Source organism: Fukomys damarensis, unplaced genomic scaffold, assembly GCF_012274545.1.
Source record: "Fukomys damarensis isolate Sample0158 unplaced genomic scaffold, DMR_v1.0_HiC HiC_scaffold_6, whole genome shotgun sequence".
Lineage (NCBI taxonomy): Eukaryota > Metazoa > Chordata > Mammalia > Rodentia > Bathyergidae > Fukomys > Fukomys damarensis.
In genome coordinates this window covers 40636987-40661889 of record NW_022900918.1, presented here as the reverse complement: position 1 = coordinate 40661889, position 24903 = coordinate 40636987, and the positions used below count along the sequence as shown (strand labels likewise).

General features: G+C 48.6%; 1 protein-coding gene and 1 long non-coding RNA gene across 2 annotated transcripts in view; one reads left to right on the top strand and one right to left on the bottom strand.

Annotated features, from left to right (window-relative positions):
* Nucleotides 1-24903, bottom strand: part of Myo16 (myosin XVI) — a 378094-nt gene that overhangs the window by 319487 nt on the left and 33704 nt on the right. Inside the window, exon 3 of the mRNA XM_010619995.3 lies at nucleotides 2756-2826. Within this exon, the coding sequence (XP_010618297.1) occupies nucleotides 2756-2826 (71 nt within the window). The remainder of the gene's footprint in view (nucleotides 1-2755; nucleotides 2827-24903) is intronic.
* Nucleotides 18944-23074, top strand: LOC104859398. The gene is made up of 3 exons (XR_779368.1): nucleotides 18944-19069; nucleotides 19420-19628; nucleotides 22936-23074. It is a non-coding gene; the product is annotated as an uncharacterized LOC104859398 (long non-coding RNA).

Here is a 24903-nt window from a genome sequence, read left to right as displayed (position 1 = left end):
AAAAAAAAAAAAAAAAAAAAAGGAGATGAAGATGTTGCATGACCCAAAATACTAAAACCTGTTTCCTCAAATATCAACTTTAAATCCTGTGTGACTTTAAACACCAACAGAGTTTTTCTGGCACTTCCAAGAGACAAAAACGTGTTACAGAAATCTGCACTGAGAGCACAGCACTCCATGAATAAACACCGCACTAAATAAGCAGCTCCAGGGAATCCGAACATTTCTGCAGCCTTTTCGGAAGCCCCACGCACACATATGCTGCCTTCTGCTCTGCAGCACCGGCAGTGCGGACAGCGTGTAATTAGGGGCCCTGTGATCTGCGTCAACCTCACCACGGTCCCCGCAAGGTGGGGCCCACAGTGAGCCCGCTCTCGGTGACACCCGAGATGGCTAAATTGCCTTCCTCAGTACCCACGGCATTCGGAAACCCTGCAATTTTGTCTCTCTGGCAACTTGAGATCTTTCACTTGTTCTTGTTCACTCAGTTACCCCAGGAATAGGAGCCTCCATCCCTAGTGCTTGCTCCTCCTCCGTCTCCTCCCTGGGTCTTAGTCTCCCAACTTCCGCTCCTGCGTGGATTGGGATTTATAACTCATTTCCTGCCTACCTGCCCCTTTAGTCTTTTCATTGCTTTTTCTTCTGATGCTACCATTTCTGAACCTTTAATGCTATCAGCTGGACTAAAACAACTAACTACCTTCTTATTAACCAAAGCCCCCTTCTGTTCTCAGGGGCCTTTCATTAATCACTTACTAGGAATCAGTTTTTGAACTTTTCAGTCTGGCAGAGAGAAAAAGCCACACTCTCCCTTAGGTACAACCCACAGCTCCCAGATGTATGGAGAAGCAAGGACGGGACGCTCTCTGGCCTCAGAGAAAGGGGAATTAGTCAGACCAGGAAGGAGCAAAGGCCTTGCTCTGGACCCCCATGGGCCCCTGTCCTTTGCTCTGGCCTCAGCGTCTGCTCCACCTTCTCCAGGTCCGCTGTCCTCATGGGTGATCTTGTCCCCTTCAGAACACGTGACTCAGTACCAGCAGAGTATGGTTTCTGCACCGTTCCCAGGATATGTGTCACAGTGTCATACGCTCCTGATTTCAGTAGTGACAGTAACTCATTCTCCACTGAGAACCTGGGGCACTGGGTAAGAAGTAGCAAAGAGGGTACGGTGGGCAAGCAGAGCCCGAGGGAGATGGAGGTGGGTGGCTACTGCTGCAGGCAGGGCTGCCTGGGGACATTGATGACGATGATGAGGGTGACTAGGGGATTCTGGAGGGAGCCCTGTGCTGTGGTTGTTGTGTGGGAGTCAGAGCAATGGGCTGGATGAGAGAGGAAAAGGTTTACCTGGGACCAGCAACAGCCTGTTAGGAGAGCACAGCGGCTGCCTGCTGGTGATGGTGTGGCTTTCTGGCTTTATTTCAGAGGTAATGAAAGCAACTTGTGATTTTCTGATTTGTAGAACAGAGGTTTATGGGGTCACTAAAAGTCAGGTACATTGTATACATGAACAATAACAGGCCTCCATCAATCTACTCTTGACTCCCCGCCCTCCTCTTAGAAATAGCCTTTTCCTGGCATGGTAGCAATGATTTGGGCAGGCTTGCTCATGGAAATCCCTGCTTCCCACACCCCAGTGGTGAGAGCAGACTGCCACACTGCCTAGCAGCAGGAGTGCCCCTGCCTGTGGGTGGCTTTTACAGAAGCTCCCAGTCCAGGCTTCTCACATTACACTTGGGATCTAATGACAAGCAGAGCGCAGCTCCTCTTAAAGATGAAAGCCATGGCACAAACCACGAGGACTTCAGAGAAATTCCACCACTAGAACATTCCAGGGGAAGGAAAGTTCCCTAGAAATGGCTCTTCTCAGCTCTTACCAATGCACAAGAGAGACAATCTCCATACTTCTGCAGAGAGTTTCCCACCAACATGGTCGTCTTCTGTTCTGCTGACTGCAGAGCATTACTTGTCATCCGGATTCCCGTAGACACCGTTTCTCTCTTCTCAGTGGAGGCTATAAATCAGCCTCACCTGGAGAGATCTGAAACTCCCACTGCCAAACTTCATCCAGGAAGGAGCTCCCGCTTGATGCCTGCCTGAGCCCTCTGTCATAGCTCCTTAGAGCCAGAAGAAATACAGTATGACATTTTGTCTCGGTGGGAGACACTGATAAATTGGAACTCTTTCTAATGCTATTTTGTTATTTTCCAAAATTGAGCTATTGTATTTAAACAGGTCCTAAAGGCCACTAAATCAAGTAACTCTTGACTTCTCCTTTTACTTAATGCAAGTTTCACACTCATACGCTTCATAAAAATATTTCTTTCCTTATGCACTTACTTTTCTTTTTACTTAATCCATGCCTGCTTCACTGCCAAAAAGAATATAAGGCCATTTTTATGCACACTGACACGGTTGGGCCTGACCACAAGCAGAGCAAATTTCAGTAGAGCAATAAGGACGAGCTGCGGCAGCAAGGGAGGGAGGGAGGGAGGCGGCAGCCGCTTACTGCTGGGTGCGGGGGCAGAGTCACTGAACTTAGCCCCCGAACGCTGTTCAACTGCAAAAGTGTTTCCTTTAGGGCCTAGGCACCGGTGCCATTTGTCAGATTATTTACAAGCTTCACTGTAAGGCAGCTCGTTCTCTGCACCTGTTAATCAGAACCATCACCATCGACCAGGGAGCCCTCTGGGACTGCGCTGTGAGTCTTTCACTGTTCCCCTTCTCCAGGTGTCCCACCGACTGTTGCAGGACTTACCAGATGGAGCAAGGACCCTCCGGAGGACACGAGAGTGTGTGGATCTGCACCCTCCTGCAGGAGCCGGAGCACTGCAAAACCAGACAGAGAGAGAATAACGCGCTTGGAGCAGGTCTCTTCCGCCCAAGCCCAAAGCAGGAGCACTGCATTCATTCTTAAAACATGAACAGCCATGGAAGCCAGAGAAAAACGATTGGTCACCTCGCAACCTGAGCTCATGCACGTAGAGTGTCCCGCATTTCCCTCAAAGGTATCCCTTGCTTTGCTGGGTAATCACCTGGTGTGCCCAGGCTCATGGATGAGAAAGTGGAACACAGTTTTCACAGTTTGTCATTTCAAAATGTCAAGTTTATACCACTTGTGCAAAACCAAAAATAAATAAATGAATAAAGACAAATTACTGAACCCGGCTTAGGAGGGCATTAGGTTGCTGAATTTTTGTTTTTCAAATTCATTAGGCCCTGTTGGCATCAAACAATACAGTTGACATTTTGTGCATTAAACACCCATTTCTGCCACTAGCCCTTGGCAAGGATCCAGCTGCTCTCCCAAAGCATGATGGGACAATGCACACACAGCCAAACAGCAATGTCACAGAGACTGACAAACACTGCAATTACGAGAATCAGCTGCCTGCGGAAGGACACCCCAGGTTGCCACGTGAGCAGCAAAGGGGAAATCACCAGCACACAGGTGGCCACAGGGCACTAAGAGATGGGCTGTGTAAAAAGTGTCCTTGCTCCTTCGCAGGGAGCTACCCGATGAGCCCCGCAGCAAGGTCCCTTGGGTTCCCAAGGCACTGTACAGCCTTCTGCTGTTAACAGAAGAACCGCAGTCTTCTCAGAAATCCATTAACGCATTTTCCAAACAGTATAATTACAGCAACATTACTGTTTTATTTCATTGAAATGAACTATACAAAATGGCTCGGATTCAAACTCACGCCTTACAGAAGTGGAATGTCTTTCCATTAAATTTCTTTAACCTGGAACTTGGAATGTTCTCTAAAGCTACCTTCTTTTCTGTTCACCCCTCTTCTTTCAGCCTTCCAGGGATAGACTCTTAGCCTCTTTTCCAACTCTAACAAGATGCCCAGAAGACACCAGGTCCTGGCTGGCTTGACTGCACAGCCCTAGCCCTCTCCAGCATGGCCAGTCTCACTGTGCTGTGCAGAGTTGGAAGCCTGTCCACCTCTGCAGAGAACCTGACAGGAGGAGCCACCAGCCCGGAGCGCTAGGCTATTGATCAGAGATATTTCCACTACGGGAATTTACAGTTATAGACTTGGGGTGATTCTGATGCGCTGGTGAAGGTTTGCCAATTGTTAAAACATGGGCCACTCTGGAAGGGCACCCTGATCACCGTGGAGGCCAGGCTGAGTAGCAGCAGCAGAGGTAAAGGAAATCTCTTCGTGATTTTGCCGTGAACCTACAACTTTAAAAAAAAAATCGTATAAAGTTACACCTTCCTAGTTAAAACTCCCTCTGTGTCCTGATTTAGTGACATCTTATCAGATTTCTCTGTTGCATCATTTTCTTCATCCAAACTTATCTTCCGATGTGCACTGTGATTTATTCTTTGAAGTGTTTGTGGCTTACTTAGGAGCAGGTCGGTTTGCTAGTGCTGTGCTAACAGAATACTGCACCCTGGGGTTTTAAATAATCAGTTGTTTTCTCACGGGAGTGGAGAGTGAAGTCAAAGCTTCCGGGTGCCCGTTCCTCCTCCCTCAGCATGTAGTTTCCTGCTGACACATGTTCTCTCTGTGAGCCCAGATTTCTTTGTTCAAAGGACGGCAGTCGGGCGAACCTAGTGGCTTTACCTTCTCTAAAGGTCCAATGCCTGCATCTAGTGACTTTCTGAAGTACCAGGGTGAAGGGTGAGCACAGTTCAGCTCACATCATTAATTTCTAAAATTCCTCCCATTAAAGACTTGTAGAGACGGTCAATTTCATTCTGTTGTCAGAAAAGACCTTTTAAATACATTTCCCTTTGAAAGCAGGGAAGAGGATGAAGAAGGGAATACACGTGTCACGTACACAGGCCGGCTCCGCAGAAGGAACGGAAGCATTCCACACTGCACACAGGCACTTCCAAAGAAATACAGTGCTTTGACCCGTGCGGCCTGCCCTGGAGAACGCTTCACATGTGATGCTGTGTCTGTTGCAAACGGGCTCCACGGTCTCTGCCTGACAGGGCCTCTGCTGAACTGTTCTGCCCACCACTGGAACAGGTATTCGTGTATTCAGCACCGATGGATTCTCTTTCTCCGTTCATTTCCGCCAGTCTCATGTCATGCATTCTGGAGCCTGTGGCACAAACACATTATGCCTTGTACGTCTTCACGATGAAATAATCCCTTTAGCTCTGTAAAATGTCCTTGTTCTCTTTTAAAGCTAGTAGAGAAAGTCTGCTTGTTATTCTACACCACCTATTCCAGCTTTGTTTTTCTCACTCTGAATAAGCTTATCTTTCTCCATCTCTGATTTTCACCTTGTGTCTTGAATCAAGCAGGTGTCTCTAACAAGCAAAATGCAGTTGCATGATTTTTAATCCATTCTACTAATCTGTCTTTTTGCATGTTAATTAGATTTATTAATATGATTACTAATAGAGAAGGAATTACACCTGCCACTTTGGTATTTGTCTGTTGCATTAGGTTTATTTTGTTCCACTGTGCCGCTCTTACTACCTTCTTTTGTGTAAATGGACTTTTATGTATGTTATCTTAACACCTTTGCATTTATCTTCCTGGATTGTGTTATCCTTATAATTTTCATCTGGATTCCACGAATACCTCAATTTATAACAATCTATGTCAGATAAGTACCAACTAAATTTAAATAGTGTGCAAAAGCTCTGCCCTGCTCTTTGTCTTTTCCACTCTGGGCCACTATATTCACCCAAGTTACATGTGTTAAATGTAACAGGATGAAAATAGAGTACCAAGAACATGCAGTGTATTATCTTTCATGCTGCTTCCATGTCCGACTTTCCACTGCCTTTATTTCTCCTGCAAATTCAAGACACCACATAGGGTCTCCTTTCCTCCTGCCCGACTCCCTTTAGTACTGAGAGTGGATCTAGTAGCCCTGAGAGTTCTCTGCTTTGGCCTATCAAGAGTGTCATGATTTTCTCTCCATTTAAGAAGGGTACTTTCCCTGGACAGACTTCTTGGCTGCTACTGTTTTCTCTTGGCTCTCGCTGACTCTGTTGTCCCGCTGCTCCTCCAGGCTTAGCAGTGAGTAGCCAGGTGCTGGTCTACTGAGGACCTTGGAGGTGATGAATCGCTCTTGCCTCGGTGATCCCAAGACCCTTTGTCCTTGGATTTCAACGGTGGTGCTGTGCCTCGGTGTGAATCTGCCTCACAGGGTCCCACTTGGGTTGGAAGTCCGTCAGACGGGCACATTGATATTTCCCAGCCCTCAGCCCTCAGCTCCTCCTGCCCCTTTCTCTGTCCTTCCATCGGTGACTTCTGAAGTTAGTCACTCTGATGAGCCCCATCTTTAACGTCTGTGCTCCTCTCACACACAGGCAGTGCCAGCCCCACTCATTTCCCATGGCGGTCAGCTCAGGGCTCTGCTGCAGCAGAAACTCCCAGCCTTTGCTGAGGGGCTGTGCTGAGGGGCTCCTCGCTGTCCACCTGCACGTCCTTCTTGTTCCTGGGTGAGACACGAGTCTTTGGAGGAGCCCCTGAGCAAGCCCACAGGGCCAGACACACACACAGCCTCTGCATCCCCAGGAACCTGTTCCAGCCTGCCACGCGCCCTGGGATCTGCTGTTTCCGTTTCCAGTCTTCTCCGTGTGTGTTGGCCAGCTGTTTGTCCGTCACAACTGTTACCCCAGGGTTGGGAGGACACGGCGTTACTAGCTGTTTGCCAAGTGCTCCGGGGAACGATGGGCAGGGAGCGCATTAGTCAGGTCGCAGAAAGCCAGTCCTGTGAGCAGGGTTCGCAGGGGACTGCGAGATGGTGAAACCCGGACAGCTCCCCTGGAGAGGTTTGAGGGGTCTGCATCTGTTCTGTAGAGGTGAAGGCTGCTGGCTTTTAAGGCCCCTGCATTGCTGAAGGGAGGAATGTGACCGATAAGACACAGTGAGACTCCCCAGCAAAGCCACTCTCCTTGCTAAGATCCAACCATTTCGGGAAATAAGTGCCCGTCAGTCAGATCACTGAAAGCCTTCAGTTAACTTCCAGTGACCTGGGAAAAGCTAATTTTAATAAACTTTATCACTATCCTTTTTCTTCTCTTATTTCTTTTCTTAACAGCGAGGGTCTAGCTGAGTTGTCCAGGCTGCCTCGCACTTGCCATTCTCCTGCCTCAGCCTTCAGAGTAGCAGGATGACAGGTGTGAGTCATTGCACCTGGCTCTCTTCCGTACTATTTGCCACTTTCCTGAGGGGCAGATTTTCAGGCCCTTCTTCTGTCTTCCCAGCAGTGGTCTCTGGCACGCATTTTAAATGTGACAGAAGAGTTCCTAAGAATATCTATTGCCCATTGAGAAGAATCAGTGAAGGTTCTGGGTTGAATAATGGTAATGATACTACTACTACTACTACTACTACTACTACTACTACTACTACTACTACTACTACTAATTTTTCCCAAGCTTACCTCACCAAGGTTTTATAAAAATGAAACAATATTTTTCAAGGCTGTTATCAAACTTCCCTGTTCTACAGAATTTCTAAAATACACGATTGTGAAAAGTATTCTCTGGTGGGAACCAGGCATGGCCTGCTCACCAAAACCAGACCTAAATTAACAATGCTGTAAAACAGACCTTAGGTGACAGATTTATAATGGCATAAATTTAATTCCACATTTCTCCAGAGCTGATTCTGAACGGTAAATCCAGAATGCACACACACATAAGCACAAGCTTCAGTTTACATTTTCTCCCTATACATGACCCTCTGCTAAGTTAAGCTATATTTGAAATATTCTTTCTAAGCCATACTTCTGCGTTAAAAATAACTCCCTTTACAAATGAATAGAACAAGATACTGAACTGACATAACAACTAATCTAGGCTCCTACTTACACATCAGTATTTGTGAAAGTTATTAAATTATGGCCTGCTCGAATTAAGAGTACACACACACACTCACTTTTAAGAGGTAAGGGTAAAATAAATGCCTAAATATCAATTCCACTGATCACCACCCAGTGACAAACTGGGTATCAAGCCCATGGTCCACATTCACGGTGACACTTGCTGTGCCTGGAGTTCTGTGGGACTTAGTTTCCTTGTGTGTAAAACTGTGATAATGATCTAACATTGTTGGTCCTAAAAGGACACTAATATACATTGTAGGTATTTACCACCTTGCCAAACTTGGGAACAGTGAGAACACTTACAGGATGCAACAGACAATTTTTGAATGGAAAAAACAAGTTTTTTGGTACTGAGGTGGAGCAGGGCTTAGTGTGCGCTAGGCAACTCCCCAAGAGACTCAGAGAGCAAACATCTTAGAAAGGGGAGGCTTACTGGGCATGTGCTTTAGAAGGGAAACTTATACAGTAGAAACCACAAATACAATTTATGGTGGCAAATCATCTCTACTTCCACTTTGCTTTTTTGAAAGATGTGTACGTCTGGTCTTAAGACCATTTTCACAGAATTTCATTCACTCTCCAGCTTCACCATCCTTTTATCTGTATATCAATATAGATATATTGATATCTACAAGTAATTCTATACCATCCTTCCTCTATCAGGTTTCAATTATTCAGGGAGACTTAATTCTTGTGTAGTCTGCACTCTTCTGATGTGGGATCTGAGAAAGAGCCATGTGATCACAAGATTTCCCGGTCCCTCAGGAATGAGACATGATCAGGATGCACTTCAAATTGGGAATGGAAGTAACATATCCAGTCTCATCTCTTCATATAATAGAAAACATCTGTCCAAGTTACTTTTCTCATTGCTGAGATAAAATACCTGACACCCAAAGTTAAAGGAGGAGGGGTTCATTTAGCTTACAGTTTGTAGAGGTTTCAGTTCATAGTCAGCTGGCTCCAAGACAGGGTGGCACGGCAGAGGGGCATCACAGAGGAGAAACAGTTCATGGTGGGCAGAAGGCAGCAAAGGAGCAAGTGAAGAATAACAAGCAGCAGCCCTCTTTCTGTCCCTTATAGCCTACCTGGGCCACCCAGCCTTAGAGTGGTAGTATTCCCACCCAGGATGGGGTAGCCTTAATCCTAGCACTGCACTGTGAATCAATCCTAGCATCACACACTCTAGATCCAGCCACCTCCAAAAAGCCCCACCTATGACTGCTTGAGGCTTCGGAGAGACTTCTAGGCACAGCCATGACAACATCTATCCACACTTCTGTGCTGAGTCTCTCGTCCTTCTGCTCTGCACAAGGGCCATGTGTATTCTCAGAACACCACCAACTGCATCCATGGGGTCAGCACACCCCGTCTTCCACAACAGATTTTCTTACCTGGGAACGTGGGGCCGGAACACACAGATTAGTTGTTTAATTATGGATACTGGGCATGGGGGGGGGCTTGAGTGCCACTTATAGATTTTCATAGCTAAGTGCAAATAAAAGACCAATCTAGGGAGGGAGGATAAAGGTGATGTGTGAAAGGGACCAAGGAGGCCCACAGGAGGATGCACACCACAGAAGGAAGGAAACACAGGCTTCCTGCCTGCCTTTCAGTTCCTCGGTTTTATCCATAGTCAAATGGCAAGCCTCATTGCATGCTTCTCACCTTAATTTTGTGCAGTACTCCCTAGTTTTCAGTACATGTTCTTCCTTAAGCATGAGTTGGTCTATGTTTCTTCAAATCAAACCCTCCCTGGTTCAGGAAATGCACCTTCAGTTGATTAGATGACCGCATAATTTGCACAGAATAATGCAGTTTGCAAAAAGAGACATATTTACAACTGAAAAGCAGATGCCCTCCAGGGAGTGAGAGGAGGGAGCAACAGTGACCCATGTGCTTCCTCTCTCTGTCTATGCGAGGCTCTAACCCAGGGGCAGAGGGAGAGCCATAGCAGGCTTTTGTTGCCCTGGAGCCAGCTGTCCCCAAACAGAGGCTAAAAGTAGCATTTACTTTGCCTTCTCCTGTGGGACTTAATAGGGCTCCCCACACAGAGGCCCTTCCGAGGTCTTCTAGGCGGCAGCTAGGGTCAAATGGTGGCTGGGGATGGACCATCCTCAATGGCTTCAGCCTTGGGTCCAGTGTCTGGGCTGAGAGACCCAGTGGCTGGAGGATCTGGGCTCTGAACCCTGCCGCCCTTGTGCACACAGTCTCTACAGGCAAAGTTTCCACACAGTGGCATCAGACAGCTGGACACTTTCCACAGCCACCAAAAGCCCGCAGAACGAAGCTCCCCATTTCTAAGCCAGCTCCAGGGTGGCAGTGTCTCCTGGCTAGACTCCACTCTATCTCAGGACCACAGTGGCTTGGAGAAGGTAGACCAGAGTCATCACGGGAGCAGGGTCAGAGAATTGGCCACAGGTCCTTGACCCCTTGGGACACCACATTCTCAAAACGCACAACTGCGGCTGGTGCTGTGGACTTGGAGAGCCCCATCCCTCAGCCCACCATGTTCCTGAGCTCAGGGGGCCATACCCTTCTCACAGTGTGCACTGAGCCGAGAACAGGAAGACGGCACTGCTGCTTCTCCAGCCTTCACAGCCATGTGTGCTGCTTTTCCTGCCCCTGTGACATAATTTTGCACCAACAATTTGTGCCTTTTATTCAAAGAAAGACTACAACAAAGTTGAAAGGGCTACCTTTTATTCCAGAGGATGATTTTATGTAGAGCAGATTCTGGAATGTATGGAAGTTGCCATGTATCAGTCTGTCACAGATATGAAAGTAACATTTGAGCCCAGCGTGGTGGTGCACACCTGTAACCCCAGCACCTGGAGTCTGGAGCAGCCTCGGCGGCACGTGCTATCATTGGATTTCTTGATGGATTCTTTCTGGAGTAGGAAGGAATCTCAGCTTGGTCTTCATGTGCATTTCCCTCATGGCCAACTGTTTTTTTTAAATCCGATATTGTATGAACCCAACAAGCCATGCTGATGACTGCCAAACAGCCCACTCACTCAGAAGAGCTGAGGACATTTCCGTTTCATGTGAAATCAAGGGATTGTAAGGGATGCCATTCCTTATAGAGCAGGTATTAATGATAATCCCCACCCGGCCCAAGTCTAACTTAGTTTAAGTACACTGAATGTTGATGTTACGATGCACTATGGTTTAAAATTCATTAAATACAAAGAGAAGGTTAAAAGAAAGCAGAGGAAAGGGTGAAATGAGTCAGGTTTTGGGAAGATTCCCAATGTTACTGAAAGCAATGCCATTCTACCAACCTAAAGTCACAAAAAGTAAGTCTGCTTTGGTTGTGAAAGAGGCACTTTCGATGTTGTCACCTTGTCAGCCTCTGAAACAAGGTCCTGTTCCGTGGAGAATACGACACCCTGAGCGTACAGGATCATGGCCCTTGGAATCATCCTGGCTCTTTATCCAGCCTACATCTGCTCATAAAATACATCATCATTGTCAAAGTCACCTTGCTTCAAAGCCAAAGGAAAAGTTTAGCTGGAAATCATACTAAGCAAGGGACAGGTTATAGAGTAAGTGCACCCTCTATCCCTTTGGACTGAAGATAAAATAAATCCTCATTTTAAAAATAAAGAATTGGGAAAAAGCCCAAAGGATCAAATAGCTAATGTTAGTGAGGGATTATTCCAGTTCAAGTCTGATGTTCTCTTTCTCCTTCTGTACTCTCTCTCTGTCACACATGCACACACACACACACACACACACACACACACACACACACACTCCTTTCTATTTTAGACTGCTCTGATCATTCTAGTTCTGTTTCTTTCCATCCTTTAACATAAAACAGGCAAAACAATGACAAACCACTCACAAGATAACTCTCTTCGTAAAGAATAATCAAAGTAGGACAAAGACCCTTTCCTGAGCCCTATCTTTAGATTACATGCGCATGTCCACTGCTTAATGACTATCTGAAAACCCGCAGACAGAACAACGCCAACACTTCGCAAGTCTAAATGCAAACATTAATTCTGAGAGGAGGAGAACTTAGAAAATTCCTATCAATGATAATTTGTTAATGTGGCATCATGTGACACCATCATATGCCACAAGTACAGCTTATAATTTTACAGATGAGAAAATGGTGATTTGAGCATATAAAATGCCTCGTTATATCATCATGTAAGAGTAAGCAGACATTTGGTCCTTATAAATGTGAAAAGCTAGTATCCCTGAACTGAACCTCCCACCTGTGATAAATTTCAGGCCTTTTCAGAAGGCACTCTGTGGTCTGGTATGTTGTCTATTAAACAGTGTTTAAAAAATTTCTTTCAAGAAAAGTTTTATACCCCTCCTGTAACGTTTTATATTGCAAATATTACTTTGTTATTAACACAAAAACCAAACATATTGCCCTGTGACCTCACCAATGTCTGCTACCCCAAAGAGAAGAGGAGGTAAATTCTTAGGTAAAATAAATATAAAAATGAGGAAATGGTGTTGATCCTATTTTACTGAGCACGATTTTGCTGTCTGGAAATCAGCTAAATATTTAACTACCTTTAAATGTTTTTTAAAGCTAACTTTGTTGGTCAGCAGCTACTTTATTAAGGTTGGGGCATGAGCTAAAACACCTTCAGCTGCCAGAGCTCTTCCTTGGCACCCAGGTGAGGGGGCTCGTGCAGTGGTGCAGGGGGTCCCCCGACACCCAGGGGGACCCAGCTAAGTCCTCAGCTGGAGTCGTGGAGAGAGCCGGTGAGAAAATCTGACAAAAGTCTTTCCCCTCCCTATTGAGCCATCAAAGATGTTACTACAAGCTGATTCTCTGTCCCATATGTGCCCCTATATCCAACCCCGTTTATTAAGTGCCACCTGGCCTTTCCTGGCTTGCAGGTTCCTTTATCATACATCCGGGTCTCCCAAACTCCCCTTCGTAACCGTGCGTGTGCACAGATTCTGCCAGTGAGATGCTCACGGCTCCTTCCCAGCTTTCTCTGCTGTGTTCAAAGTTGAGTTCCTGAAGCTGTGAGAACTTTCATTTCTGTTGGAGACTAGGATGTTTTTAAATCATCCCAGATATTTTTATTATAATCTCCTGTCCAGGTTTCTGAAAAAAGAATTTATAATAAAAATGCATCTAGGGTTTCTACGCGTATAATAAAACGTGGATAAGCCCCCAGCTAAGAGGGAGATGATGATTTGTATTTTTAGTGAATCAAAAAGGCTTAGCAATTTCGAAGCCCTTAATACAATGGAAACTGCAGTCCAGCACCAGCTGACTGGAGATAGGCAGCTGGCTAGGAGATTACGGGATGAAAGGCTGAGTTGCAAGGGAGCAGACCATCAGCGTCTCTACAGCATTACGGGCCCAAGACAACGTCGGTAGTGCAGGTTCAGGCCACTGGAGCATGATCTTGCATACTGGAAATGGTACACGTTGTCCAAACCTTTCCTTCAGAACTGATGCCCTGAACGTTTCAGGAGTTAAAATACTAATAGAAATCACATGACTTAATCCTAAATGGCCCTTTAAAAAGGGCATAAAATGACTTTTTGACATAAAATGACTTAAGAAAGTGTATGTTTAAATTAATTTAGATTGATAAAATCATTTTGAATTAACTGATCTCTTTAAGGATGTGGAACTCAAATGATCAACATAGAGAGAGAGAGAGAGAGAGAGAGAGAGAGAGAGACAAGGACAGGGACAGGGACAGGGACACAGAGAGAGACAGGTGGGGTGGAGAGTGGGAGGAAGGACAGAAATATACAGACGTCCTCCACATATGACGGCTCCACTGAGATACACCCGGTGAGCAGAAGGCCTGTGAATCAGGACACACTGCACACACAGACACGCACAGCACCACAGCACAGCACCGCAGCTCCTCGCAGAGCTGCATCCGGTCTTCTGCTCCCCACTGCCCACATTGGAGGCCTGAACTGCACGCTGCCGGCCTGGGGACAGACAAGTGCCTCACACACATACATACCGACCGCTTACTGCATTAGTAAAGCCCTCAGCTGAGCCATCTGGTGCAGCCCCTTGCAGACTAACTGGAGAAACGCAGGGGCATGGGGTGGGCAGTTGAGGGTGCCCCTCCCTGGCTGTCCTTTACTCCTGGACTTCATGTCCCTTTACGATAACCCTGAGCGTGGGTTGGATCCGTGACTTGCTTCTGTCCCAAAGAGTGTGGCACAGGCCGTGGGCATCAGTTACCTTTCACAGTCTGGACCTGGGCCAGGCACGGCCGGCCAGAACCTAGGTCCTTTGTCTAGAGCCTCAGATGTGGATTCACTAACACCTGGTCAGGCTGGAAGTGGATTCTCAGAGAAACCCCTGACCTGAGGACACAGCTCCAGTAGGCACGGCAACCTCCACAGACCCCGGACAGAGAGCCCAGGGCACCAGGAGATGAAGCTGTGTGCTTTGAGGCAATGAATTTGCACTGCATTCGCACCAATTTGCTTCCCAGAAGCAGACAGCTGAATAGAGCTGTCTGGAGCAATTCATAAAAACAAACTTATGATCAAGGGGAAAAGCTCATAAAGTTTTAGTCTCTTGAGGGCAACTTTTCCTGACTACAGATAAGAAAGAGGGAGTGGGACCTGGAGCAGAGCAGGGGACGTCTGGAAGAGTCTTGGTCACAGGGATTGCTCCTGGAGGGGCCAGAGCATTGAGAGAGAGAGAGAGAGAGAGAGGGAGAGAGGGAGAGGGAGGGAGGGAGAGAGAGGGAGATGCTGGCATTCTGAGGGGCCGGCACTAATCGGGAAGCAGGCGGTCACAAACTCCTTTCGCTAAGCAGCACGGAAGAGGGTCTTCATCCTGCAGAGAGAGGCAGGCAGGTCTCTGCAAAGGAGGGGCTGAGTGCAGGAGTCTTTTAGGCATGTAGGGTGTGGGGCAGGTGGAAGAAGGAGGTGAGGCTCCAGGTGGGAGGTGAGGATAGCCACCCCAGGTGCTTGGCACCATCAGAGCCCAGCGCTGCTCAGTCCTGCACAGGAGCAAAGGCGAGGGTAGAGGGTGGGCCTGTAGAGGGAGGGGGACGCTTCTCCCCGCTGGCAGCGGGATGCCACTTGGGAAGTGAAGGAGTGAAGAGCAGTAGGATTGTGCAGACCAGCAATAACGATTCCGCCCCGAGAGACTGACGAAAAAGGAAGGGTTTGAGTCTAGGATCAGTGGGCCACGCACACAGTCTTCCCAGTCCGTGGGCAGGAAGTGAGAAGGATAGCAGGAAAGAGCTGGAAGTCACTTCAAAAGAGGTCAGCAGGAATCTAAAATTGTTAACCACAGTGCAAGAGAAAAGAAGGAGAAGGGAAAAGGGCAAAGAGGAAGAGTACACAGGCTGGGGGTCCGCGGCTGAGACACTCGGGGTCCACATCCTCCCTCAAGGTCCGAATCTCCAGGAAAACAGGCAGAAGCACCTGGCTCTGTCTGGCATGGAATCTGTCTTCCCAGGACCGAGGCAGACGTGTAAGGTGACAGAACTGGGGACTGCATGAGGGGAGGTCCCGGGCAGGCCCGGCTAGGAAGCAGGGCTTTGAAGAATGTTTGCAGAAAGTCCAAGCACTGCTTCTTATACAGATTTGGTGAAATCACCTAGGCAAGCACAAAATTCATGGTACTACGTGCCATCCTTAGCCCCTGCCAGCTGTCAGGCAGAGTCTCCTTGAGGGCCGTCTCTGCCATCGCCCTGAGCAGAAATGGGCCGCAGTGCTGTTTCAGTCCAGGTCGCTATGGTGTGCGCTTTCCTACTTTCACTTCTCTGCTGTTATTATATCTGCATTTTCATATTTCAGTCTCTCCTGTGTACATTCATCCAGTTGGTGAGAAATGACAGCTACTAAGAAAGCTGAGGAAATACAAGATTACTCAGAGTTGAGTTGAGGTTTGCTTTGACAATGAAATTTAATAGAATTCTTGTCACATGCACAAGATAAAAAAATAATAACAACGTCTACGATTCGCTTAGATATCTTTGTTGGTAATTCAGTGCAATGGTTCATTTTAACTACTACTGAGAGAGCAGACCAACCCTTGGTATGGAACTGGGCACTAATAACTCTGTCATCAGGCAGCTATGGGTTACCTGGGTAACTGTGCTCTTTGTGGAATGCACCTGAGTAACCACGACAACTTCTGTGATCTGTCACCAAGGGAGCCTAGGGACTCAGAAAGTCCTGCCAGAGCTCTCTGCTCTCTCCTGCTCTGCTGCTCTCATCATGTGAAACCTGCTTGCTGTATTTCCAGGGAAACTCTGAGGAAAGTAAGCCTTGTAGATGTAAAAACAGGGCCATAAGAAAGTACAAACTTCTATCTGGGCTCTCAAGGTGATTTGAATCCCTTGTAGCCCCTGGCTAATAAAAGCTGATTTGCTCCTACTCTGCGTTTGGTGGTCTGTGTGGGGACTTCACAGTGTCACACCTCACTCTCCAGTAGAATACTAAAATTTTGTGTACTTTTAAAATTATTAAGCTAATGAGCATGATTCTTGAAGTCTATATATGACACTTTAAAGGCAAATATAAACAAGAAAATTTACAATTATTGGGCCAGGGACTTAGTTCAGTGGTTTCGCCACCTGCCTCGCAAGGACAAGGTCCCAAGTTTGAGCCCCGGTACCAAAAAAACAACAACAACAAAAACATCACAATTATTTAATGTTTTAAATAGCTAAATCATTGAATGTTCACAATGTATTTTTAAAGGTTTTTGAATGATAAAAATAGTGGCATAAGAAAAAATCTTTAAAACTGACGCACCAACTGTTTATGATGAACAAGTTTGAAACCCAGACGATCCACAAAAATGAAATTCAGTTAACTTGAAATGTCACATCCCTACACATTCTTAAAGCTCATCAGCTAAAGTTTCAAACTTGTCAGTATTTTATGGAAATGGTTTGCTCACATCAACTTTAGATAAATTATGAGGTATAATAAAGGCAATGTACACTCACAGTTACTCGTTGATACTTTGTTAACAGGAAAGCCACCATTTAACCATTCCTCCCTGCTTTGTGACCCTTACAACCTGTTCCTCCGTCAGCACAGGCTTCACTCAACTGTCTGGGGAGCCAAAGCTCAAAGACTAAGCTGATGATGCCACCGAGTTCTATAAGTACCCTGTGCACAATTTATAAGTCATGCACCGCTGACCCTGAAACATGATCTTCACTACAGTTTATGTCCATGAAGCATTTCAACGAAATCACACAAGAGGACAAAGGAGGCCCGTCAGAAGCTCCCCTCTGCTGGCTCAGCTCAGTCTGCACGGCCTGGTGTGATAAAACTCAGGAAGCCCTGACCAGAGGCTCCAGGACTGCTCTGGGGTGAAAGCTGTAATTATCTCAGCAGGAACAATGAATACCATGGTAACGCAGAGAGACTGTTAAAGATCAAGCAATTTACTTCACCACGAAAGAATATAAGGACAACAAGGAGAACTGTAGTTTATCTTTACAAGCCGTCAACTTCATACCATGCTCTCTATCATTATCCAGGAGAAGTCTGAGGGTCTGTACATTTACTTGGCTCAGCCTCCCCAGGCAGCCTGTCCTGACTGCAGGAGACTGCCTCCTCCCATGGAGCTGAGTCCTGGCCCTTTCCTGTACCTGCCGAATGTGACAGTAAGACAAGGAGAAGCTGTAACACCTCCTTAAGGGTCAGGTGCTTCAGATGGCGAAGTGGTTTCGCCCCACCAGAGCCTTCTCTTCTGCAAGCCAGCAGCCTCACTCTTTTGGCCTCTTCCTCGCTGTAGTAGTCAGCTTTCCTGTTGCTACTGACATTCGAGGGGAGATTATTCCAGCTCAGTTCCAGAAGGTCCCGTATGTGGTCCGCGGGCTGGAAGGCACAAGCGTCACGGTGGAAGGGCGCGGAGGACGACAGCTGCTCTGTTCCTGGAGTCCAGGAGGCCGGGGCAGGGAAGAGTGCAGGGGAGAGGGTCCAGAAAGCAGACACAGTTCCCAAGGTCACAGTCCCACGTCCCACCCCGAAATGTGCTGTGTGAACAGCCTCAGTGTCCCCCAGCCAATGCACCAGATGTCAAGATGAGCCACGATGCCGGCGCAGCAGAGCTCCCCCAAGTCCTGACGCACTTTGTCTCAAAACCTCTTCTCTGCGGTGAAATGTACCAGGTCCTCAGATTAAACTCCACCGCCCCAGGCCTCCTGCCGCCACTGCCTTAGATGATGCGTTTCTATTCATGCAGGCGTCAGCTTGATGAATTAGGAAGGGGTAGCCCCGCATCACACGATTTTCCTGAATCACACCCGCCAGGACATCCTATGCAGGCTTCATTTGTGGAGATGATGAAACGTTTTACTGACTCTCCAGCCACTCTGCCCTCCCAGAGGACGAGGGTGCACCTGAAGCACCAGGCTCCTAAACACGGCTTGGTCTCTTGGTGTCCAGCCTCTGTCCACGAGCCACGAAGAGCCATCCCTTTAAAGCAAATGTGCTCTTCTTACCCAGGCAATTCCGGGGGAATCTGGGCCAGAGATGATGTATTTCTCATTCTGCAACACCATCCTTTTCAGTGGACCCAACCTAACACAGGCTTCCTGAACCAGGAAAAAGCCAAACGCAAGTGCTCTACAAGTTGCAGCCCGCTCCCTACGGCTCACATGACCTGGGCTCCCCCAGAAGACAAGCCAAAGCCTCCTAACTCCTCTGGTTCCCAGGAGCTCAGACCCCATACTCCACCCTTCACTGAGCCTCAGGATGAATGGGTTTCTCTGCTTCTCAGCTTTAACTTCAGGTCTCACCTTACAGAAATCCGAACTGGACCTAAAATGAACTGTGTTTGTGATGTCCATTTTATTAGGACAAGAAGGCAGTTCTGCATTTTTTTTACAGAGTCGGTTTCAATTGAGAAGGAAGCCAAGGCAGTTGTCAAATCTATGTTACCCCGGGGTATTCAAAACGCGCCTGGAATCACACAGCTGTGGTTTGGGGGCGTTGCAGTTTATTATACCACACACCAATCTGCAGCAAGCAGCTCATTTATTAGACACAGATTTCTTGCCTACAAATGCTTCCCACGATGTTTCTCTTTGCAGCTTTTTTTCTGAGCTCACAAATTACTACATCAATCAGAATTTCGTCTGCTTCTGGTGCTGCAGGGCTAGTACAGCTTAGGAAGCAGAGGAAAAGGAGCTTTCCCTCAGGAGCCCACCGGAGCCAGCACCTGGTGCTGGGATGGAAAACGATTCAGGGCATAATCCTGCCCTGGAGGCGCTTAGGCAGGACGAGTGGGGCATTTTATGGAGAGTCCTATTATGAGGTAGGTGCAGGTGAGTGACTGTGGATCTTTGGATGAGATGCGGGAGGGAGTGCAGAGAGGAAATCTTCCAGCTGAGAAAATCCAGGGAGCTTCCTGAAGGGTTTGCCATTTACTTCAGGCCTTGCAAGGTGAGACGAATTTAGGTATTTTGGGATACAGGCGAGGATAAGAAACACAGGAAACCAACGACCACACTCAAGGAACGGTGGTGTCTGTGTCTCTATGTAAGTGAGACCAGATGCGTCCTGCTTCTTGACACCATGAGCAGGGGGTCTGAGATGGGATGGTTGTTTTTGTTTAGCAGATCCCCCAGACCACTTGTATTTATCACCTCTGTCCTCTCAATGCAGCACTCCGGTGAGCTGGAGAGTCCTGTGGCGCACACCAAGCTTAGGACACTCCAGCCCCACTAACCCTAACCCACCCAGACTGGAGGGCCAGCACCATCGCCTGAGGCCATGCTTCGACCAGCATCCTGGCCCTGCCCAGGAGTTCTCATTCTGCAGGGCCAACAAGCTCCCCAACAAGCTCGAAGTTTAGGCGTAGCACAGTAATCCAGGTGAGAAACACTGGTGGCCACAACAGAGAAATGACAGTGAAAACTGAGGGTTGGGTATACTTTGAAATGTTCGGGAAGAAATCCATTTACTTATTTACATGCTGAACAACACTGCTGACCTCCCCGCTCCTGGGAGACGTTTTCTAGACCCTGGGGAGAAGCAGCGAGCTTCCCCAGGGTGGGCTACATCCCATCCACCAGGAGGACACAGACTGCAAATGAACAAGGCAACAACGGGCTTGCTCTAGGGTGACAAATGCAGTGGGCAGAATACAGCAGGTGCCTGCGGAGCGACGGGCTGGGCTCAGGAGCCAAGTCGGAGTAAGTCTTGTGGATCAGGCAGGCCTGAAACCCAGAGGTGAGGCAAGTGGACGGATGACCCACGCAGAACCTGGGTGGAAAAGTGCAAAGGTTCTGAGGCAGGAGCACATGTGCCATAGCTAGGTGAAGGCAACGCTGTGCTCTGAGTGTCTGTGTGTATTCTGAACAGCCACCTGCAATGTGAGGCTACAGGATGTGGCTGTGCCTAAGCATCCAGGCTACAGTGTGAGGGACAGATAGGGACAGCTGAGAAGTCAAGAGCGTCTCCGGAGCAGGGTGTGCGAGAGGAAGTCAGAGGGGGACACCAAACCACTGGCTGGAGTGGGGCAGAACAAGGCCTCAGATGCCATCCTGTGTGTGCCTGGGATCCTCCAAAGATACAAGCAGAGAGGCAAATGAGAGTCAGATGTGTTATTCTGCCTGCTGGAAAGGAGACTGCAGATGGTAAAGAGAAGAGCAGGGTCAGGAGATGTCTTGCTGTTTTCTGTTGCGGAAACAAGACACCCAAGGCTGGGTTCTCTAGAAAGAAAGACTTATTTTGCTGACAGTTTGGGAGAATGAAAGTCCAAGATTGGGCAGCCCATCCTCTGGCCTCCAGCACACCACAATGGCAGGAGCTCATGGAGCGAGCGAGTGTATGGTGAGACGAGAGGAAAGAGCTGAAGGGGGCCATGCGGGCTCTTCCACAACAACACACCCTCCTGGGACGCAAGCTCCTCCTGCAAGGCCAAGCCCAGCCGACACTACACACCTTCACAGGGCCTCTTCACAAGAGCGTCAGCCGTGACTTCTGCGATGGGTGAGGAAAGAGGTCACATCTTCCACCACGAACAGAACGGGATTGTAGGTGACACCGCTGGGGAACGTGGTGTAGTTGTCGATGAAAGTGAGGGCTCCTGCCACGTGTATAACTGGAAGTCTATTCTGGGATGTGACTGGCTAGAGCAGGAGGACAGAGAGAAAACACTTCCAAAGACTTGAAGTACTGCTATGAATTGAATCGTCCCCCCTCAGATTCATATGTTAAAGCCCTCGAGTGGTGCCAACACCTGCCTCACAAGTGCAAGGTCCCAAGTTCAATCCCTGACTAAAAAGAAAAGAAAAGGAAAAGAAAAAAAAGAAAGAAACCATTAAAAAATTAATTAAAAACCTCTCCATTAGCCAGATTTCTCATTTCTGGGGAACGTAATTACTGGACACCTGAAATTTTAAAAAGGAGAGTGTTAATTTGGCTCATGCTTTCAGGGGATTCAGACCATGGCCAGTGGACTCCAAGGCGGGACCATCACAGTAGAAAGGTGTGGAGGACTAAAGATGCTTAGTTCATGGTGGCCAGGAAGCACAGCAGGGAAACAGTATCAGAGAGGAAGGATGAAACACCAGACAGAGACCCCAAAGCCACCCCTCCAATGAACCAGCCCAACACACCCAGAAAAGTGTCCTTTACTAACTACTGGTGGATCCCAAGGTCAATCAAGCTGGCACTTCACCTCAGCTGACACAAACCCTAATCCCAAAGTGACTATATTAGGAATGGGATCTTCAAAGAGAAAATTAAAGTTGTAAGACATCCTAAGAGTAGATGCCTAGTCCAATGTGACTGAGCTCCTTCTATGATGAGCACAAGACATCAGGAATGCAGATGACAGAGAGATGGCCGTGCAAAGACACACACCACACTCACAGTCACCAGCCATGGTGTGAGGGTCCTGGGCAGTCCCTGCAGACTCCCGGATCAGAGACTTCCAGGCTCTGGGACCGCACAAGCGAGCATTTCTGTTGCCCAAGCCACCAATCTGTGGTGTTGCCACCTGAGCCCTGCAGACTAACACAGCTGCCGCGTGGTTTAGAATGCAACCCAACAAGACAAACTCTGCACAGTCAATGGAGAAGGAAGGACCAGCAAGGCCAACGAGGAGCCAGGAAGAGCTGATCCAGCACAGAGCCCATGGGAAACGAATCAGGATTAAGGATGTCAGCACTGCTCACCCACAGACGTGAGAGGGACTAACAGCATTCCCAGAACTGGGCAAGAGGAAGTCCTTGTGCGAGCAGGTGTCGGGAAGTCACTGGGAGAAAGCCTGGTGGGGGAGCATGAGGACAGGGGAGGACGGGGCAGTGAGGACAGATGGCCTCAGGCGAGGGAGGGTGGGGAAGGGGACAATGACACCCGAGGGCAGGTGGTGGTGCCCTGCCTTCTGGTTACTCTGGAAAACACTAGCACTTCTTCCCCAAGACTGTGCTGTGGGTTACGTGGAGCTGGGGGAACAGTAACCTCCACAGGCCAGAGACCTCCAGGCAGCAGTTAGGAGGGTGACACTGCAGACTCGCAAAGCACACTGAGAATGCCATTTCTGGCACTGAGAAAGCTCAGAAAGAATGCGGATAGGATATCCCATCCTGCCCATTCCTGCATGCAGTAAACGGTCTCTCCCACCTTATAGATGGCAAATCTGCAGCCTTCCTACAAAACACCACATTCTGGGGTGCAGTGCAGAGGCACTGTCAAAGGCAAATACGATCTACAGACTGTTCTGCTGCTGCGCTTGTAAACGAAGCAGCAGTCTGGGCCTCTGACAGAGTGTGCCTTTTCCTACGACAATTACAGCCATTGTTTTCTCTTCCATGGATGGCTGTGGGCACAAGGAATCAGAAAACCCCAGGTTTACCCTGGTGCCGGCAACGCTGTCGAAAACTTGAGGGATCAGAGACTGCAGCTGTGGTGGTCATTCAGTGACCTAAGCTGCTTGCTTTTTTGTTTGTTTGTTTTTCACTTAGAATTTAATCAAAATGGAAGCATGTGGAGAGTTAGCAGGTTTCAGGTTCAGTCATTAATTCTTACCACACAGTGCCCTTTGTGGAGGCAGTATCACAGAAATACTGAGCAAGAAACTGACAGAGGTGGAGGTCACTGAAAATAGGAGACAGCATCTTATTGGTCAGACCCTATCCCACTAATTCCCTTCCTTTTCCCTAAATATGACAGATACTGGGTTCAAAGTTCCAAGTGCACACGCAGAGATGCATGGAGGCGTGTGCAGGAGGAAGTGAATGGATCTGCTTGTTCTCACTCCCTGGAAAATCCCGCCCAGCTCAGACACCGGGAATCAGCACCGCAGACAGCAGGGAGGAGGCTGCCTTGGCTTCAGAAGGCTGCTCTGAGTTGCACAGGGGAGGACTAGGGCTCGGGGGGCTGGGGGTATCCTGGGAGCCACGGGGCACAGGTCCCCAGGCAGAGTGCATTTCCACTTGCCCCCCCAACTCTCCCCAGGGATCCGTGGGAGGGATTTGGACCCCAGAGCTGCACAGTGCCCTTCAATCCTGTGTGCACAACTCTGGGCTCTGCAGGGTGGCTGTGTAAAGGAGACTCATGTGGATCTGTGGGTCCCGGCAGGAGGCCACTATCATGCTGCCCCCCACCCCCGCTGCAGAGGGTAACTTCAGGAGAGACAAGCTGGGGGGACTACGGAGGAGAGGGGAGGAGGCAGGACATGCAGCTCACACCTGCAGACTGTTGGTGCTGACAGCAGACAGGACGCACGGCAGCTCACAGCCAGTCCTACCCCAGGCCCGAGTGGCCCGAGGCCCAGGACAGGCCCAGTAGAGATGCAGCAGGCGGCTCCGAGACTGTGGCTCCCCAGGCAGCAGGGATAGAAGAGATGCTGGGGTCTCCTCTTCTGGCGCCACAGTGCTGTGTCCGCGTGTGACAGAACACACGAGCATTCGTTCGGCTTCCCTAACCTAATCTACTCAAGCAGGGTGTGCACGAGTGCTTCTGGATTCGTTTCCTAGGTTCACTACAGAAAGGTGGCTTGAAGCAAAATCAGGGCTCCCTCTCCCAGTCCAGGAAGTCAAAAGTCTGAAGTCAAGTGCAGGCAGGGTGGGTTGCATCCAGGGGAACTCAGAGGGGAAACCAGGCCTGGTGTCTCTCCCAGGGGCTGGGGCTGCCGCCTCCTGCTGCAGCACTGCATCTTGGCCTCCGTTTCCCATGCCTGTCTCTCTCTACATTCAGGTCCCCATTTTTCTGAGCACACTAGCCATGAGGACAGGGCCCACCCCATTCCAGGAAGAACTCCTAGCTTGGTTACTCCCCATGGGCCCTCAGCGGTCACATTCAGGGGTCCTGGGTGAATGCAAACTTCGGAGGGCCCAACTGAACCCAGTGCCATACCGGGTGGGATCGTTCTGGGGATTGAGTGCATCAATACAAACGAAGTGTTTAAGAGGCAACTGGTGCAGTCAGAGCAGAAAAGAAGGGGTGTGCAGTTGCTCAGTGCTACTTGATAACATGAAACATCCCTTTCAGTCCAGGTCCTCTTCCTGCTTCTCGCTGTCTCAGTGATTTTAATTCCTGGAGCTCATGTGTTGGCCTGCAGCCTTTGTGCTTTATGATCACAATATAAATCAACGATGATTTACAGCAGGGTTGGCCAAGGCAAGTCTTGAAGCTCTGGCTTTGTCCGCACACGTCACACCCTTGGCAAGCACTGTGGAATCAGACACTGCCAAGGGCATTAAGCCACTTTTTATTGCTCAAGTCATCTCCGAAGCCCTCCTAAGTCCTTCTCCAGGTGCTGGCATTACTGTGCATGAATAGCTGTGACACTGACAGATGTCATTTGGAGGTCTGCATGCACGATCTCATTAGTCCCCAGAGCCACTGCTGGGGAGGCCCCTTTGGATGATATTTGCAGGTAGGAACGGGGGGCACAGGCTTCGCCTGGTCAGGGACACAACTCCTAAAATCAGGTTGGGACCCACTCATGTCCTAAGATCAGGGTGGGACCCATCCCTCTACCTCTCTCCAGAGCTGCAGCCCAGACGCCGACCCCAAATGGCCCTGTCCCGGCCGTCTCCTTCCTTGCTCCCAGGAGCCTCCCTCTGGCTTGGCTGCTGGGCTCAGGCCACTTTCCTCATGCCAGATTCTCCACACTTCCAAGAGAGCACGGCTGCA